General features: G+C 46.3%; 1 protein-coding gene across 3 annotated transcripts in view; it reads right to left on the bottom strand.

Annotated features, from left to right (window-relative positions):
- The window catches only part of LOC110504803 (anion exchange protein 3), a 105,407-nt gene that overhangs the window by 35,569 nt on the left and 50,455 nt on the right, over positions 1–19,383 (bottom strand). For 2 of the 3 annotated variants that reach the window (XM_036975226.2, XM_090230417.1), the window contains exon 7: positions 63–208. In XM_036975226.2, coding sequence (XP_036831121.2) covers positions 63–208 — 146 coding nt within the window. Of the gene's footprint in view, positions 1–62; positions 209–6,404; positions 9,061–19,383 lie in introns of those variants that run through there. The other variant, XM_036975227.2, reaches the window with a different exon arrangement.

Below are 19,383 nucleotides of genomic sequence, written 5' to 3'. Positions count from 1 at the left end.
TCTTATGCATCCAATCAATCAATTGATCAATTAACCAATCAACAACTAGTCTGATGTCTCACCTCATGGGTCTTCTTGTCAGCCACCCTCTTCTTCCTCTTCACGCTGGACTGGGGCGGAGAGCTTTTGCTGTTCTGAGTGAGCTGGCATCGAGACGACTTCTTCACCAGATGACGCCTCATCCCAGGGTTGTCCTCGAATCGGTGACCTTAAAGCACCACAACAGAAGCTATTGTTAATGACACAGAGGTCAGCTGCAGAAAAGGTCGACTGTGTTCACTCAAAGGCCTACGATAGTACACACTCAGGTTGTCCAACTGATATAGGACACATTTGACATTTGTTTTATTTTGTCTGCACAACAGAACCGTCTCCATCTTCCTCTTTTTTTAGCACAATCATTGTGCCAAATGCGTTATACAACCTGTGTGCACTAGGGCCAAAGACTGGCTGAGCACTTTCTCTATGGCGGTGCTATGTCTTGTGACAATAAGAAAAATCTGATTTTAGATGTTCATTAAAGTTTCCGTTGGATATAAAGAGAACATAGAAATAAGGGGAAGCAGCAGGTACATGAGGTAACTGAGGTTCTGTGCACAGCTAGGGTAACGCACAGGGGTGCTTATTTTGGGTGGTTCTTCGTCCACAACAGACCTGTAGAAGCTAAGAAATCCTTATTAAATTTTAAAGCTCTTCAAGCCACAAACTATATTTTATTGAATTTTGCGTAAATGGCATTATCTACTCATCAGGAGAGGGACCATAGCGAGCATGTAGGGGGAGAGGGCCTGGTGAGGCTATAGGGGGTGGAACAAGGGAGAGGGCCTGGTGAGGCTATAGGGGGTGGAACAAGGAAGATGGCCTGGTGAGGCTATAGGGGGTGGAACAAGGAAGAGGGCCTGGTGAGGCTATAGGGGGTGGAACAAGGAAGAGGGCCTGGTGAGGCTATAGGGGGTGGAACAAGGAAGAGGGCCTGGTGAGGCTATAGGGGGTGGAACAAGGAAGAGGGCCTGGTGAGGCTATAGGGGGTGGAACAAGGAAGAGGGCCTGGTGAGGTTATAGGGGGTGGAACGAGGGAGAGGGCCTGGTGAGGCTATATGGGGTGGAACAAGGCCCTCTTTTCCCCTTTTGGGGGGAAAAGGCTAGCCAGGTGTGTGAGTGTGTGTGTATGTGTATGAATCCTTGTGTGTATTCAGATGCTCGACCGTGGGCTGTGTCATCTCCCTGGGGAATGGGGGTGGGAGCTCACTCACAGCTTTGTGTAGATGATAGGTGCATTGCCAATCAGAGGTTTTGCAGACAATCTGGGGAGAAGACCAGACCACCTCTAGGCCTCAGCTGCTTTGTGTGGTGTTCTAGACACACCCACCACAGAGAGGGCCAGAAACAATGTTCCCTTTCTCATCCTCCATCCCTCTGACCCAAAGTTCATCCCTCCATCCTTCCATTCTTCTTTGTGTGGTTCTGTTCAGACAATATATTCATAATAAAAAAGGCTCTATGCTGACAGGTCTGGGAGTGCTCCCAGGGAGAAGTCGGTATTGACCTGGAAGAGACGCCCTTTGGCTGGACTCGCCCTGAGCTTTGCTAGCTAAGTACACGTTCTTCTGCTGCTCGTAAAATGCATTCGCTTGAAAACAACACAACACACATTCTTTTGACAGATGCCATTTCACAGTACATTTGTCTCACCGGTTAATCATAATAAGAAGCCATTGTTGTGACTTCATAATGGGATAATATATTGTAGCTAATTCAGGGTGTCACCCCAACTGGGACTTGAACCCAGGGCCTGCGACTGTCAACCTAATACCTTATCCAAACCTCTCGACAAGGACACTATGTGTTGGGTTAAGGTCGCTACACTACCCACGTCCTTCAGGGGAAGCTCCGTATAGCTTTTCAATCCAACAACTTAGCGGCGAACGCCAAGAAATCCTTGACGAGGCCGATAGCTGGTGGGTTAATGTCGCTACAATATGCATGTCAATGTAAATTCAAGTCGTCATCATAACTTCTCAATGTATCGCCCGTGTCCTTCAGTAGTCCCTATCGTCCTGTCTGCAGGCTCAATCTGGTCTCTGTGTTTCAGAGTCCCTATTGTCCTGTCTGCAGGCTCAATCTGGTCACTGTGTCCTTCAGTCGTCCCTATTGTCCTGTCTGTAGGCTCAATCTGGTCTCTGTGTCCTTCAGTAGTCCCTATCGTCCAGTCTGCAGGCTCAATCTGGTCTCTGTGTCCCTTCTAAACCCTCTATAAAAGCACTTCTCTCACTCGGTCCTTCCCATACCCTCTTTGTTCCACTGAATATGCCCTTGAGAACGCCACTTTTCCCCGTCTGCCCCTTCGATTCTACAATTACCAGTCTGAATGGAACAGCTTTGATTCAGATTAACACAGTAGTGGAAATGGACACCCCACTTCCTTGGCATAGTCTCTACAACGTAGCACCCCATATAGCTGGTCTCTTCTCCTGTGAATCTTCTAATCGCCCCTTAGTGAGGAAGTAATGTTCATTCATTCTGTATTCTACCACAGGTCTCGTTGTAGCCCCTCTATTGCCTTTCATCAACAGTGTAGAAGTATTGCACAAATGCGTATGATGTGGTTTATACATGTAGCATATCGTCAATTCCTGACGACAGAGTGACTTTGTGACTTTTCCAATTGGGAAAATTGAGATATTGATCGATCATCAACTCATCATCATCACCTTCTCCTCTTTAGTATAGTGTTGTGTGTCCCTGTGTGTCACGTGGGAGACTGGGGTTCAATTCTCTGACAGAGAGGAAGGAGTAGCCTGTCCTTATAAACAAGAATGTGTTTGGAACTGACTTGCCTACTTAAATAAATAAAAATCCCTGGGGCTGGTTGTGTCCCTAAGGTAACCCCTATACGTACCCTATGGAAGGTGTAACGTATAAACAGTATGGCTCATCTATCCAGAGCCAGCAATTAGATTATACATCCTCTGTCTCTCTCCCTCTTGCATGATTCAATTCAAAAGCGATTTATTGGCATGGGAAAAATATGTTTACAATACCAAAGCAAATGGAATAGACAAACAAGAAGGGAAATAAACAATAAAAAATGATCAGTAAACATCACACTCACAAAAGTTTTTAAATAATATAGACATTTCAAATGTTATATAAATGTCTAATGTACAGTGTTGTGACAATGTGCAAGTAGTTGAAGTATGAAAGGGACCATAAAGAAAGAGAATGTAGGTTGTATTAACAATGTTGCTTGTGCTCCTCTGGTTGCTCTTTTGTCATGGCAACGGGCCACACATCGTGCTGCTGTGACGGCACACTGCGGTATTTACAACAGACATGGGAGTTTAGGAATGTTTGATTTGTTTTCAAATGATTTGTGGGTCTGTGTGAACTGTGGGAAATGTGTGTCTCTAATGTGGTCATACATTTGGCAAGAGGTTAAGAAATGTAGCTCAATCCCGGTGTTAACTGTGCCACTAGAGATTCTGGGTTTGAGCGCACAATTGGCCCAGCGAAGTCCGGGTTAGGGGAGGGTTTGGCTGGCAGGGATGTTCTTGTCCCATCGCGCTCTAGCGACTCCTGTGGTGGGCCGCGCGCAATGCATGCTGACATGGTCGCCAGGTGTACTGTGTTTCCTCGGACACATTGGTGCGGCTGGCTTCCGGGTTATGCAGGCATGGTCTCAAGAAGCAGTGCGGCTTGGCTGGGTTGTGTTTCGGAGGACGCACAGCTCTCGAGCTTTGCCTCTCCCGAGTCCGTATGGGAGAGGCGAACTACCAATTGGATACCACGAAATTGGGAGAAAAAATTTAAATAATAAAAAGAAACTCAGTTTCCACCTCATTTTGTGGCCGTGGGCACATAGCCTGTCCTCTCTAGAGCCAGGCATGCCTATAGCAGCCTTTCTCAATAGCAATACTATTCTGACCGAGTCTGTACATGGTCAAGGATTCAATTGGGGTGTTGAGTTTTATGTTCCTTTTGATGGTATAGAAGGCCCATCTTGCCTTGTTTCTTAGATCGATCACAACCTTGAGAAAGTTACGTGTGGTTTCAATGTTTAGGCTGAGGTAGGTTTAATTATTTGTGTGCTGTAGGGCAACGGTGTCTAGATAGAATATGTATTTGTTGTCTTGGCTACAGGACATTTTTTGGAACAGCATTATTTTTGTGTTACTGAGATTCACTGTCATGGCTCAAGTCTGTGCAGAATCTATGCAGAAGATCTAGATGCTGCTGTAGGCCCTCAGTAGCAGGAGATAATCTGCAAACACTAGACACCCGGCCCTTCCAGTAGGGTGAGGCTGGGGGCTGCAGACTGTTCCAGTTAATTAGCCCTTGCCAATTCATTGATATACATGTTGAGGAGGGTGGGGCTCAAGCTACATCCCTGTTTCATCTCATGGCCCTGAGGAAAGACATCTGTGTGTTTATTGCCAATTTTAACTGCACACTTGTTGTTTGAGTACATAGATTTTATAATGTCATATGCTCCCCCCCCTCCCCCAACAACGCTTTCATGAATTTGTATAGCAGACCCTCAAGCCAAATTGTCCTGCCCTCCCCCCTCTCTGTCCTGTTTCCCCGCCCCCCCCCCCCCCTCTCTCTACCGGTCCTGTCCCCCTCCTCTCTCTGTCCTGTTTCCCCTGCCCCCCCCCCTCTCTCTCTCTCTCTACCGGTCCTGTCCTGTTTCCCCGGCCCCTCCTCTCTCTGTCCTGTTTCCCCGGCCCCTCCTCTCTCTGTCCTGTTTCCCCGCCTCCTCTCTCTCTCCCTATTTTTCTGTCTCTGTCTCTCTCACTGAGGAGATCTTTAGGAGCTTGTCCTTCATGTCCATTCTATCCATCGTTGTACAGCAGCGCTACATCAGAGGAAGCTGGTGGGAGGAGCTATATGAGGAAGGGCTCATTGTAATGCATGAATTGGAATTATTGGAACGGAGTCAAACATGTGGTTCCCATATGTTTGATGTGTTTTAATACCTTTACATGAATTACATTCCAGCCATTACAATGAGCCGATCCTCGCATAGCTCCTCCCAACAGCCTCCTCTTTGCTACAATGCCATCGTGACCAGCACCTAGCTATCCCTCATAGCACTACTGCAGAATACCAGTGTGTCCCAATCCAATGGTAGTCAGAAAAAGAGCCCTACAGTTTGTCAATGGGATATCTTTCCAGTCCAGTAAGTGGAGAGGCCCCCCAGGGCCAAACGATCAATAGGTTAGCAGGGAACAGTGAGAGGTAGAGAGGGTGCCAATTCACCCATGACCCAGGACTTGAGAGAGCTTTGATTTCCACACCACCATTGCCAGGCCAACCAAGCATTGGCATTAATTAGCTTGTGTTTGTTTCTACATTCAAATCAATGAAAACAACTCTGAATTCTCCCCAATCAATCGCCAATGTCAGGGCTTTCCACCAAAAGGGCAGAGTGCTATTCCATCACGTCAGACTCACACTCGTTAGTACGGAAACAGCTATGTAATATTACTGGAATGCTGGAGTTGCTCTGAAGTACATTAGTGAATGGGAATTATGACGCACGTCTGTAAACAGAGATACAGTGTTTATAGCCAAGGGAAACAATTAAGTGTACCAATAATACAGGGTTTCCCCAAAGTGGTTCTCGGGATCCCAAGGGCTGCACATTTTGGCCGAGCACTACACAGCTGATTAAAAAGAGAATCACCTAATCATCAAGCTTTGATCATTTGAATCAGCTGTGTTGGGGGGGGGGGGGGGGGGGTGACACACGACTAAACGTGTAACCCTTGGTGTACCGAGGACAGAGTTTGGGAAATGCTGCAATAATGTGTTTCCAAAAATCCAGTGTATGTCAATGAAAAAACAAAACAATTAAGCAAATAGTAACTAGATATATCAACAGTTACACTTTACATCAGACATGCTTGAATGAGACCCATGCATCTGAGAATAAAACGTTCTAATATTGATAAATAAGAACCTATTCTGGAAACAGTATACCAAACAAAAAAGGTTATCACACACTGACTCCTCATTCGTGATTAAATCATACAGTCACATTTTATAGAACTCTGCCAGAGTAACTAGCAGAGGAACTAGCAGAGGAACTAGCAGAGGAACTAGCAGAGGAACTAGCAGAGTAACTAGCAGAGTAACTAGCAGAGTAACTAGCAGAGGAACTAGCAGAGGAACTAGCAGAGTAACTAGCAGAGGAACTAGCAGAGTAACTAGCAGAGGAACTAGCAGAGGAACTAGCAGAGGAACTAGCAGAGGAACTAGCAGCAACATAATGTATGTATGATTGTCATTTACTTATACAGTTACCCTAGCCTAAATGAAGATCAACGTAATGCTAAGTTTCCCATTCTTCCATGGCCACACATTGCTTCCCTCTGGGGGGGGGGGGGGGGGCTGGTACTTACTGATGGGTCCCAAGGGTTCTGGGTTCTCAGGGGATCCCAGCTGGTCATGGTCGGGCTCCAGGGGGACTGCGTCCTCAGGGGACCCCAGGTGGTCATGGATGGATTCAAGCAGGTCGTAATCGTCAAAATTCAACACAAACTCCTCAAAGTCCTCCAAGCCCTCCATGTTGAACTGAGAGGCGCGGTGCACAACCTCTGCTCCCTCGTTGTGCCGGTGGTTCACAGAGGGGCGCTGGTGTGGGGTGCCCAAGGTCCCTGGTGTGTGAATGTTGGTGGTCGTCTTGGTTTTTGGGTGTTTTTCCCCCACCACCACCACCTCTGGACAGGGGGCTGGTGGTCCCTGGTTCTCTTGCCCCATGGGGTCTGTCATCTCCTGGGTCTGTGACGGTGTCTGTGGTGCCTCTTCCCCACCCCACTCCGGGTGGGCGCCCTGCTCATCCAGGGTTCTGACGTTCTCTCACCTGCAGCTCCTCACCGTTTGTTGGTGTTAGCTGTAAGCCAAGCCTGAGCCTCACGGAACCAGAGAGCGGTTCTGTGTTTTGATGGGGTTGATATTCGTCAGGAACAGAAGCTCCAGCACAAGCCAAGCTGAAGTAGTGGCTGCTGGTTACCAAAAGGCTACATCCAATCTGCAGACTACTATAAATAGGTCCTCGTATGAAGTATCTGCTGTCACTGGAAGTCCACTCTAGATAACGGTTTGGGATTTTTTTAAAAGCTGACAAAAAAAGACTACTAAAAGAAGATATTTATCTTCTTAGCGTCCCAATCAAACTCAAAAGTGGAAGAGAAATGTCACACTGCTGCTGTCCTCTCAGTGGCATAGACAGAGGTAATAGTGGTTTCTCTAGTAGATTTCGGCTGGGCACGATTCAGCAGCAGACTGGCTCAAGCTGTCATTCCAAAAATAAGTATTGATACAAACTGCAGCACTTGTTTTCAGACCTTCCTCTAATCTATTGGGCTAATTCACCAGTTTCCGTGGTGCCGGCCATCCATTGATCCTGGGATAGATGCTGGGATGAGGCGGGGCATGCGGGTGGGGTGACGCACCCCAGTTTTGGTTTCCATGGCACCCTGTCACAGCCAGGGCAGGCAGCAGGAGCACAGTCAAGGCTAAATCAGAGGCTCAAGAAAAAAACATGGAAGTGAAAGCTCTCTTCTTCTCTCAGAAAACATCCAAACAACTGAAAAATGCATTATACCCTATCACAGACACAGAGACAGAAAAACTGTAGTCATACTGCCTCTGTACAGAATGGAACTCTGGTTAGGAGCAAGAGCCTGTCTCCAGCACTGTCTCCATGGAAACGATGATTACTTCTAATGTCCTGTCATCCTTCGCCCGCAAAGGGTACCTGAGTTGAACACTGACCTTTCCTCAAACCTGTGTTTACAGTGTGTGTGTGTGTGTGTGCGAATGTGTATGTGTGTGTGCGCGTTTCACTTGCTTAGAGGCATTCTGAACATAAGCACATGTTGATTATGCTTCAATGCAAGCCTGCTCCACAGCATTGTGTCAAGCATGGTCGCTGGTAGCCAACATCAGCCATTGGTAGCCCACACCAGCCATGTTACTCACAGTGAATGAACAAGTACACTCTCAGTGGGGCAATGGAACTCACAGTGCCTCGGGCAAGACAGGGCAAACCTCTGTCAACATTTGAAACGGTTGTCATGACTGCTGCAGTTCTAGATTAAACTGCAGTACTATACTGGACGTTTTACTGTGACAAGACTCTGCTGAACAAGTCGAACAAGTCAATGGTCACGCGGAGAAGTTAAATTTGTTTGGAATAGTAATTAATGAAAGTTATGTCCTGTTAAAAAAATCTATTCTACGGCTTACATAATGTCAGTTAACCATCCCAAAACTTCAAACCATCAAACAGTAACACATTATACTATCATCCTGCATGATAAATACACTTCTGTGTGCTGTGACTGAATTACAATATGTACTCATCGAAGTGGAAGAGGTGGAAAATACATGAGCTAATGGATATATGCGGTAAAGCCTGAAATCTTTCTGTCCGTCCCATCTGATAGCTTGTCTGTTTCTGGTTCTATTTTAATCTAGTCTGAGCGGCCGGTCAATGATTCCCATGCTGGGTGGATAAAAGCAGGAAGAGCCTGGGGCAGGGTCGCTGTCAAGGAGAATCGATCACTGATCTCGTGTTAATTATTGCCGCAGGATCATGGGATAGACCAGAGAGTGCTGCCCATCCATTTGCCAAAATGGTCCATCCTCTCTCCCTCTCTTTCTCCCAATTAAAATACATTCAAAAGGTGTTGATGGCCTGGAGAATGCAATCAAATATATTCTCCCTCTTTCTCTTTCTTTCTCCCTTTCTCGCTCTCAATTCAATTTCAATTCAAAGGGCTTTCCTGGCATGGGAACATTTACATTGTCAGAGCAAGTGAAATAGATAATAAATAAAAATGAAAAAAACAAAGAAATAAACAATAAAAATACAATAAACATGATACTGATTCAAGTATTTTCTCTCTCTGCTCTGCATCCCTCTCTCTCTCCCTCTGTTCTGTTTCTCTCTCTCTCTCTCTCTCTCTGCTCTGCATCCCTCTCTCTCTCCCTCTGTTCTGTTTCTCTCTCTCTCTCTCTCTCTCTGCTCTGCATCCCTCTCTCTCTCCCTCTGTTCTGTTTCTCTCTCTCTCTCTCTCTCTCTGCTCTGCATCCCTCTCTCTCTCCCTCTGTTCTGTTTCTCTCTCTCTCTCTCTCCCTCTGTTCTGTTTCTCTCTCTCTCTCTCTCTCTCTGCTCTGCATCCCTCTCTCTCTCCCTCTGTTCTGTTTCTCTCTCTCTCTCTCTCTCTCTGCTCTGCATCCCTCTCTCTCTCCCTCTGTTCTGTTTCTCTCTCTCTCTCTCTCTCTCTGATCTGCATCCCTCTCTCTCTCCCTCTGTTCTGTTTCTCTCTCTCTCTCTCTCTCTCTGCTCTGCATCCCTCTCTCTCTCCCTCTGTTCTGTTTCTCTCTCTCTCTCTCTCTCTCTGATCTGCATCCCTCTCTCTCTCCCTCTGTTCTGTTTCTCTCTCTCTCTCTCTCTCTCTGCTCTGCATCCCTCTCTCTCTCCCTCTGTTCTGTTTCTCTCTCTCTCTCTCTCTCTCTCTGATCTGCATCCCTCTCTCTCTCCCTCTGTTCTGTTTCTCTCTCTCTCTCTCTCTCTCTGCTCTGCATCCCTCTCTCTCTCCCTCTCCGGTCTGTTTCTCTCTCTGATCTGTATGTCTCCCTCTCTCCCTCTCTGGTCTGTTTCTCTCTCTCTCCGGTCTATCTATATTAAATTCAAAGGGCTTTTTGGCATGGGAAACATACTGTATGTTTACATTGCCAAAGCAAGTGGAATAGACAATAAACTAAATGGAATTAAACAATCAGAAATTGAGAGTGTACATTACACTTACAAAATGTGTAAAATAATAGACATTTCAAGTGTTATATTATTGGATATGTACAGTGTTGTAACAATGCGCAAATAGTTGAAGTATGAAAGTGAAGATAAATAAACAGATAAATATAGGTTGTATTTAAAATGGTGTTTGTGCTCCACTGGTTGCCTTTTCTCTTTGGCAACAGGTCACAAATATTTTTGCTGTGGTGGCACACTTTAGTATTTCACCTAATAGATATGGGAGCTTATCAAGAATGGATTTGTTTTACAATTATTTGTGGCTCTGTGTAATCTGAGGGAAATACGTGTCTCTAATGTGGTCATACATTGGACAAGTTAGAAAGTGCAGCTAAGTTTCCACCTCATTTTGTGGGCAGTGTGCACATAGGCTGTCTTCTCTTTGGGAGCCAGGTCTAACGATTGCGGCCTCTCGAATAGCAAGTCTATGCTCACTGAGTCTGTACATAGTTAAAGCTTTCCTTCCTTTTGGGTCAGTCAAAGTGGTCAAGTATTATGCCACTGGGTACTCTCTGTTAAGGGTCAAATATTATAGTTTGCAAATGTTTTTGTTAATTCTTTCCAATGTGTCAAGTAATTATCTTTTTGTTTTCTCATGATTTGGTTGGGGCTAATTGTGTTGATGTCCTGGTGCTCTGTGGGGTATGTTTGTGTTTGTGAACAGAGCCCCAGGACCAGCTTGTTTAGGGGACTCTTTTTCAGGTTAATATCTCTGTATGTGGAAGGTTTGGGAATCGCTTCCTTTTAGGTGGTTGTAGAATTTAACGTCTCATTTCTGGATTTTGATAATTAGCGGGTATCGGCCTAATTCTGCTCTGCATGCATTATTTGGTGTTTTACATTGGAAACAGAGGATATTTTTGCGGAATTCTGCATGTAGCGTCTCAATTTGGTGTTTGTCCCATTTTGTGAATTCTTGGTTGGTCAGCGGAATCCAGACCTCCCAACCATCAAGGGCAATGGGTTATATAACAGATTAAAGTATTTTTAGCCAAATCCTAACTGGTATGTTGAATTTTATGTTCCTTTTGATGGCGTAGAAAGCCCTTCTTGCCTTGTCTTTCAGATCATTCACAGCTTTGCGGAAGTTACCTGTGGCGCTGATGTTTAGGCCAAGGTATGTATAGTTTTTTGTGTGCTCTAAGACAATGGTGTCTAGATGGAATTTGTATTTGTGGTCCTGGCAACTGGATATTTTTTGGAACACCATTATTTTTTACTTACTGAGATTTAGTGTCAGGGCCCAGGTTTGACAGAATCTGTGCAGAAGATCTAGGTGCTGCTATAAGCCCTACTTGGTTGAGGACAAAAGCACTAGATCATCAGCAAACAGTAGACATTTGACTTTACATTCTAGTAGGGTGAGGCCGGGTGCTGCAGACTGTTCTAGTGCCCTTGCCAATTTGTTGATATACAGTATGTTGAAGAGGGTGGGGCGGCAGGGTAGCCTAGTGGTTAGAGCATTGGACTAGCAACCGTGAAGGTTGCAAGTTCAAATCCCCATGCTGACAAGGTACAAATCCCCATGCTGACAAGGTACAAATCCCCCAAGCTGACAAGGTACAAATCTGTCATTCTGCCCCACTGTTCCTAGGCCGTCATTGAAAATAAGAATTTGTTCTTAACTGACTTGCCTAGTTAAATAAAAAGGGTGGGGCTCAAGCTGCAGCCCCACAGCCCTGTTTTAACTGCACACTTCTTGTATGTGTACATGGATTTTATAATGTTGTATGTTTTTCCCCCAAAACCACTTTCCATTCATTTGTATAACAGACTCTCATGCCAAATTGAGTCAAAAGCTTTTTTTAAATCAACAAAGCATGAGAAGACTTTGTTTTTGTTTTGGCTTGTTTGTTTGTCACTTAGGGTGTGCAGAGTGGTCTGTCGTACGGTAATTTGGTAAAAAGACAATTTCACATTTGCTCAGTATATTGTTTTCACTGAGGAAATGTACGAGTCTCTTGTTAATGATAATGCAGAGGATTTTCCCAAGGTTTCTGTTGACGCATATCCCCCGCTAGTTATTAGAGTAACATTGGGGTGATCTGTCCTTGGTTCCAAATATTGGGGAAGATGCCAGAGCTGAGGATGATGTTACAGAGTTTAAGTATAGCCAATTGGAATTTGTAGTCTGTATATTTTATGATTTTATTGAGGATATCCAAACCTTTTTGGTTTGGAGGGTTGGTATTTTGTCATGTAGTTTATTCAATGTAATTGGAGAATCCAGAGGGTTTTGGTAGTCTTTAATAGTTGATTCTAGATTTGTATTTGATCATGTATATGTTTTTGCGGTTTGTTCTTTGTTATAGGGACAAAAAGATTGGAGAAGTGGTTTAATCTCCATTTTGGATAGAGAACTCTGTGTTGTTGTTTGTTAAGTTTGTTCAAATTTTCCCAAAGTGGTTAGATTGTGTAGAATCTTCAATTACATTGAGATGATTTATTACGTTGTCTAAAAGGGATTGAATTTGTTGTTGCCTAATTGGCTTTTACACTATTTTCCATCCATCTACATTATGCAGTTCCTTTGGCTTTGATGCATCATGACTGAGTATTGCTCTGTTCAAGTAGACTGTGATTTTGCTGTGATCTGATAAGGGTGTCTGTGGGCTGACCGTGAACACTCTGAGAGACTCTGGGTTGAGGTCAGTGATAAAGTAGTATACAGTACTACTGCCAAGAGATGAGCTATACGTGTACCAACCGTAGGAGTCCCCTCGAAGCCTGCCATTGACTATGTACATACCCAGCGTGCGACAGTGCTGCAGGAGTTGTGAGCCGTTTTGTGTCTAGGGGGGTGGGGGGGGCATATGGGGGAGAGAATGCTGTCACCTCCAGGCAGGTGTTTGTCACCCTGTATGTTCAGGGTGTCAGGTTCTTGTCCATTTCTGGCATTTAGGTCGCTGCAGACTAGTACATGTCCCTGGTCCTGGAAATGATCGATTTCCCCCTCCAGGATGGAGAAAATGTCTTCATTCAAATATTGGGATTCTAGTGGGGGGGATGTAGGTAGTACACATGAGAACATTTCTCTGTTGCGATAATTTTCTTTTGAATTTCTAGCCAAATGTAAAATGTAAAATGTAATGGAGTGAGTTAGGTCTGCTCTATACCAAATTAGCATACCCCCTGAGTCTCTTCCCTGTTTCACAGCTGGTAATTTGGTGGATGGGACTACCAGCTCTCTGTAACCTAGAGGGCAACCAGTGGGTCCATCTCCTCTATACCATGTTTCTTGTAGGATGACAAAGTCTATTTGTCTCTCTCTTTGGAAATTTCTCTCTCGATTGCTCTCTTGTGACAGGCCAGTTTCCTGCCATGTGTTCCCCAGACCTACACAAACAGGTCCTAAACAAAACTCTCACCCCCAAACAATGACACTTGCACAGTCCGGCAAACAAGCACAAGCCTCCTGACATTCATCTGTGTGAGGGACAGTAAACAACAACAAGCGTATCAGCTTCCTGATTTCCACACTCATATACTGTAGCATTCCCTTCCCAAGGGCCTAATATCATACATACCACCCTCCTACAGGCCAGTAGACAAGCATCCCACCTAAGGTCAGGGCATGACAGTACCCCCCCCAAAGGTGCGGACTCCGACCGCAAAACCTGACTCTATAGGGGAGGGTCCGGGTGGACATCTAGCTTCGGTGGCGGCTCCGGTGCGGGACGTAGACTCCGCTCCGCTCGCGGATCCGCCAGCTTCGGACCGTGGATCGTCGCCGAGGACTCCGGACCGTGGATCGTCGTCGAGGACTCCGGACCGTGGATTGTCGTCGAGGACTCCGGACCGTGGATTGTCGTCGAGGACTCCGGACCGTGGATCGTCGTCGAGGACTCCGGACCGTGGGAACCGTCGCTGGAGGCTCCGGACCTTGGATCGTCTCTGGAGGCTCCGGGCCATGGATCATCACTGGAGGCTCCAGGTCATGGATCATCACTGGAGGCAAGACTCCCTAAATTTTATCAGCATATCGATTGCGCAACCAGGGGTGGAAAGACCTTGGATCATTGTTACTCTAACTTCCGCGACGCATATAAGGCCCTGCCCCGCCCCCCTTTCGGAAAAGCTGACCACGACTCCATTTTGTTGATCCCTGCCTACAGACAGAAACTAAAACAAGAGGCTCCCACGCTGAGGTCTGTCCAACGCTGGTCCGACCAAGCTGACTCCACACTCCAAGACTGCTTCCACCACGTGGACTGGGACATGTTTCGTATTGCGTCAGACAACAACATTGACGAATACGCTGATTCGGTGTGTGAGTTCATTAGAACGTGCGTTGAAGATGTCGTTCCCATAGCAACGATTAAAACATTCCCTAACCAGAAACCGTGGATTGATGGCAGCATTCGCGTGAAACTGAAAGCGCGAACCACTGCTTTTAATCAGGGCAAGGTGTCTGGTAACATGACCGAATACAAACAGTGCAGCTATTCCCTCCGCAAGGCTATCAAACAAGCTAAGCGTCAGTACAGAGACAAAGTAGAATCTCAATTCAACGGCTCAGACACAAGAGGCATGTGGCAGGGTCTACAGTCAATCACGGACTACAGGAAGAAATCCAGCCCAGTCACGGACCAGGATGTCCTGCTCCCAGGCAGACTAAATAACTTTTTTGCCCGCTTTGAGGACAATACAGTGCCACTGACACGGCCTGCAACGAAAACTTGCGGTCTCTCCTTCACTGCAGCCGAGGTGAGTAAGACATTTAAACGTGTTAACCCTCGCAAGTCTGCAGGCCCAGACGGCATCCCCAGCCGCGCCCTCAGAGCATGCGCAGACCAGCTGGCCGGTGTGTTTACGGACATATTCAATCAATCCCTATACCAGTCTGCTGTTCCCACATGCTTCAAGAGGGCCACCATTGTTCCTGTTCCCAAGAAAGCTAAGGTAACTGAGCTAAACGACTACCGCCCCGTAGCACTCACTTCCGTCATCATGAAGTGCTTTGAGAGACTAGTCAAGGACCATATCACCTCCACCCTACCTGACACCCTAGACCCACTCCAATTTGCTTACCGCCCAAATAGGTCCACAGACGATGCAATCTCAACCACACTGCACACTGCCCTAACCCATCTGGACAAGAGGAATACCTATGTGAGAATGCTGTTCATTGACTACAGCTCGGCATTCAACACCATAGTACCCTCCAAGCTCGTCATCAAGCTCGAGACCCTGGGTCTCGACCCCGCCCTGTGCAACTGGGTACTGGACTTCCTGACGGGCCGCCCCCAGGTGGTGAGGGTAGGCAACAACATCTCCTCCCCGCTGATCCTCAACACTGGGGCCCCACAAGGGTGCGTTCTGAGCCCTCTCCTGTACTCCCTGTTCACCCACGACTGCGTGGCCACGCACGCATCCAACTCAATCATCAAGTTTGCGGACGACACAACAGTGGTAGGCTTGATTACCAACAACGATGAGACGGCCTACAGGGAGGAGGTGAGGGCCCTCGGAGTGTGGTGTCAGGAAAATAACCTCAAACTCAACGTCAACAAAACTAAGGAGATGATTGTGGACTTCAGGAAACAGCAGAGGGAACACCCCCCTATCCACATCGATGGAACAGTAGTGGAGAGGGTAGCAAGTTTTAAGTTCCTCGGCATACACATCACAGACAAACTGAATTGGTCCACCCACACAGACAGCATTGTGAAGAAGGCGCAGCAGCGCCTCTTCAACCTCAGGAGGCTGAAGAAATTCGGCTTGTCACCAAAAGCACTCACAAACTTCTACAGATGCACAATCGAGAGCATCCTGGCGGGCTGTATCACCGCCTGGTACGGCAACTGCTCCGCCCTCAACCGTAAGGCTCTCCAGAGGGTGGTGAGGTCTGCACAACGCATCACCGGGGGCAAACTACCTGCCCTCCAGGACACCTACACCACCCGATGTCACAGGAAGGCCATAAAGATCATCAAGGACATCAACCACCCGAGCCACTGCCTGTTCACCCCGCTATCATCCAAAAGGCGAGGTCAGTACAGGTGCATCAAAGCTGGGACCGAGAGACTGAAAAACAGCTTCTATCTCAAGGCCATCAGACTGTTAAACAGCCACCACTAACATTGAGTGGCTGCTGCCAACACACTGACACTGACTCAACTCCAGCCACTTTAATAATGGGAATTGATGGAAAATGATGTAAATATATCACTAGCCACTTTAAACAATGCTACCTTATATAATGTTACTTACCCTACATTATTCATCTCATATGCATACGTATATACTGTACTCTATATCATCGACTGTATCCTTATGTAATACATGTATCACTAGCCACTTTAACTATGCCACTTTGTTTACATACTCATCTCATATGTATATACTGTACTCGATACCATCTACTGCCTATGCCTATGCTGCTCTGTACCATCACTCATTCATATATCCTTATGTACATATTCTTTATCCCCTTACACTGTGTACAAGACAGTAGTTTTGGAATTGTTAGTTAGATTACTTGTTGGTTATTACTGCATTGTCGGAACTAGAAGCACAAGCATTTCGCTACACTCGCATTAACATCTGCTAACCATGTGTATGTGACAAATAAAATTTGATTTGAGGCGCCGGACCATGGATCATCACTGGAGGCTTCGGGCCATGGATCATCACTGGAGGCTCCGGACTGCAAAACGTTGCTGGAGGTTCCGGAATGTGAACCATCGCTGGAGGTTCCAGGCTGGGAACAGTCACTGGAGACCTGGTGCGTAGAGCTGGCACAATGCGTCCTGGACAATTGACCACCTTCGCATGGCAAGTGTGGGGAGCTGGCACAGGACGCACGTGGGCTGTGAAGGCACACTGGGGACACTGTGCGTAGAACCGGAAAACATGGCACCTGAACGGTGACCAACTCCACACGGTGAGTACAGGGAGTTGGTTCTGGTTCCCACCTTGGCTCCGCCAACCACCCCGTGTGCCCCCTCCAAAACATTTTTGAGGCTGCCTCTCGGGCTTCCTTCGTGGCCGCGAACCCGGTGTGGTTGTTGTTCTTCGCTGCCTCCGCATGCTTCCATGGCAGGCTTCTGTCTCCTGCCATAATCTCGTCCCACGTCCAGGATGTCCTCCACTCCTGGCTTTCCTCCCAGGCCCAGGATCCCTGCTCCTACTAGGCACGTTGCTTGGTCCATGGGTGGTGGGAACTTCTGTCACGATCGTTGGAATAAATGGACCAAGGCGCAGCGTGCGTAGAGTTCCACATGTTTTAATAAATGAAACTCACCAACAACAAACAGAACAAACGAAACGTGAAGTAAATGCAGTGTTCACAAACACGACACAAGATCCCACAACAAACAGGTGGGAAAAGGCTGCCTAAAATATGATCCCCAATCAGAGACAACGATAGACAGCTGCCTCGGATTGTGAACCATACCAGGCCAACATAGAAATAACAAAACTAGAATGCCCACCCTAGTTACACACCCGACCTAACCCAAAATAGAGAATAAAGGATCTCTAAGGTCAGGGCGTGACACACACATTCTTGAAAAAAAATGTACCCCCCTTTTCTCCCCAATTTTGTGATATCCAAATACGATCTTGTCTCATCTCTGCAACTCCCCAAAGGGCTCGGGAAAGGTGAAGGTCGGTCATGCGTCCCCAGAAACTTGACCCGCCATAACCGCGCTTTTTAACACCCGCCCGCTTAACCCAGAAGTCAGCCGCACCAATGTGTCGGAGGAAAAACCGTTCGACTGACGACCGCAGTCAGCCAGCGCGCTATAAGACAACACTGGGCCAATTGTGTGCTGCCCTGTGGGACTCCCGGTCACGGCCAGTTGTGACACAGCCTGGGATCGAACCCGGGTCTGTAGTGAGACCGCTGCGTCACTCGGGAGGCCATACGCACCCGCACTGTCATTCACACATAGCAAATGTTATCAACATTCACACATTCCTTTCGCTGTCTTATTTCTGTCCCTTTTGATTCACATACCCACCCTATCAAATCCCAGTATCACATATCCACCCTATCAAATCCCAGTATTCACATACCCACCCTATCAAATCCCAATGTACACATATCCACCCTATCAAATCCCAGTATTCACATACCCACCCTATCAAATCCCAATGTACACATATCCACCCTATCAAATCCCAGTATCACATATCCACCCTATCAAATCCCAGTATCACATACCCACCCTATCAAATCCCAGTATTCACATATCCACCCTATCAAATCCCAGTATTCACATACCCACCCTATCAAATCCCAGTATTCACATATCCACCCTATCAAATCCCAGTATTCACATACCCACCCTATCAAATCCCAATGTACACATATCCACCCTATCAAATCCCAGTATCACATACCCACCCTATCAAATCCCAGTATTCACATACCCACCCTATCAAATCCCAGTATTCACATATCCACCCTATCAAATCCCAGTATTCACATACCCACCCTATCAAATCCCAGTATTCACATATCCACCCTATCAAATCCCAGTATTCACATATCCACCCTATCAAATCCCAGTATTCACATACCCACCCTATCAAATCCCAATGTACACATATCCACCCTATCAAATCCCAGTATCACATACCCACCCTATCAAATCCCAGTATCACATATCCACCCTATCAAATCCCAATGTACACATATCCACCCTATCAAATCCCAGTATTCACATATCCACCCTATCAAATCCCAGTATTCACATACCCACCCTATCAAATCCCAGTATTCACATATCCACCCTATCAAATCCCAATGTACACATATCCACCCTATCAAATCCCAGTATCACATATCCACCCTATCAAATCCCAGTGTACACATATCCACCCTATCAAATCCCAGTATTCACATATCCACCCTATCAAATCCCAGTATTCACATATCCACCCTATCAAATCCCAGTATTCACATATCCACCCTATCAAATTCCAGTGTACACATATCCACCCTATCAAATCCCAGTATTCACATACCCACCCTATCAAATCCCAGTATTCACATATCCACCCTATCAAATCCCAGTATTCACATACCCACCCTATCAAATCCCAGTATCACATACCCACCCTATCAAATCCCAGTATCACATATCCACCCTATCAAATCCCAATGTACACATATCCACCCTATCAAATCCCAGTATCACATATCCACCCTATCAAATCCCAATGTACACATATCCACCCTATCAAATCCCAGTATTCACATACCCACCCTATCAAATCCCAATGTACACATATCCACCCTATCAAATCCCAGTATCACATATCCACCCTATCAAATCCCAGTATTCACATATCCACCCTATCAAATCCCAGTATCACATATCCACCCTATCAAATCCCAATGTACACATATCCACCCTATCAAATCCCAGTATCACATATCCACCCTATCAAATCCCAATGTACACATATCCACCCTATCAAATCCCAGTATTCACATACCCACCCTATCAAATCCCAATGTACACATATCCACCCTATCAAATCCCAGTATCACATATCCACCCTATCAAATCCCAGTATTCACATATCCACCCTATCAAATCCCA

Source organism: Oncorhynchus mykiss, chromosome 3, assembly GCF_057628025.1.
Source record: "Oncorhynchus mykiss isolate SJ-2025 chromosome 3, ASM5762802v1, whole genome shotgun sequence".
Taxonomy (NCBI): domain Eukaryota; kingdom Metazoa; phylum Chordata; class Actinopteri; order Salmoniformes; family Salmonidae; genus Oncorhynchus; species Oncorhynchus mykiss.
This window is presented reverse-complemented; position numbering and strand designations above follow the sequence as displayed.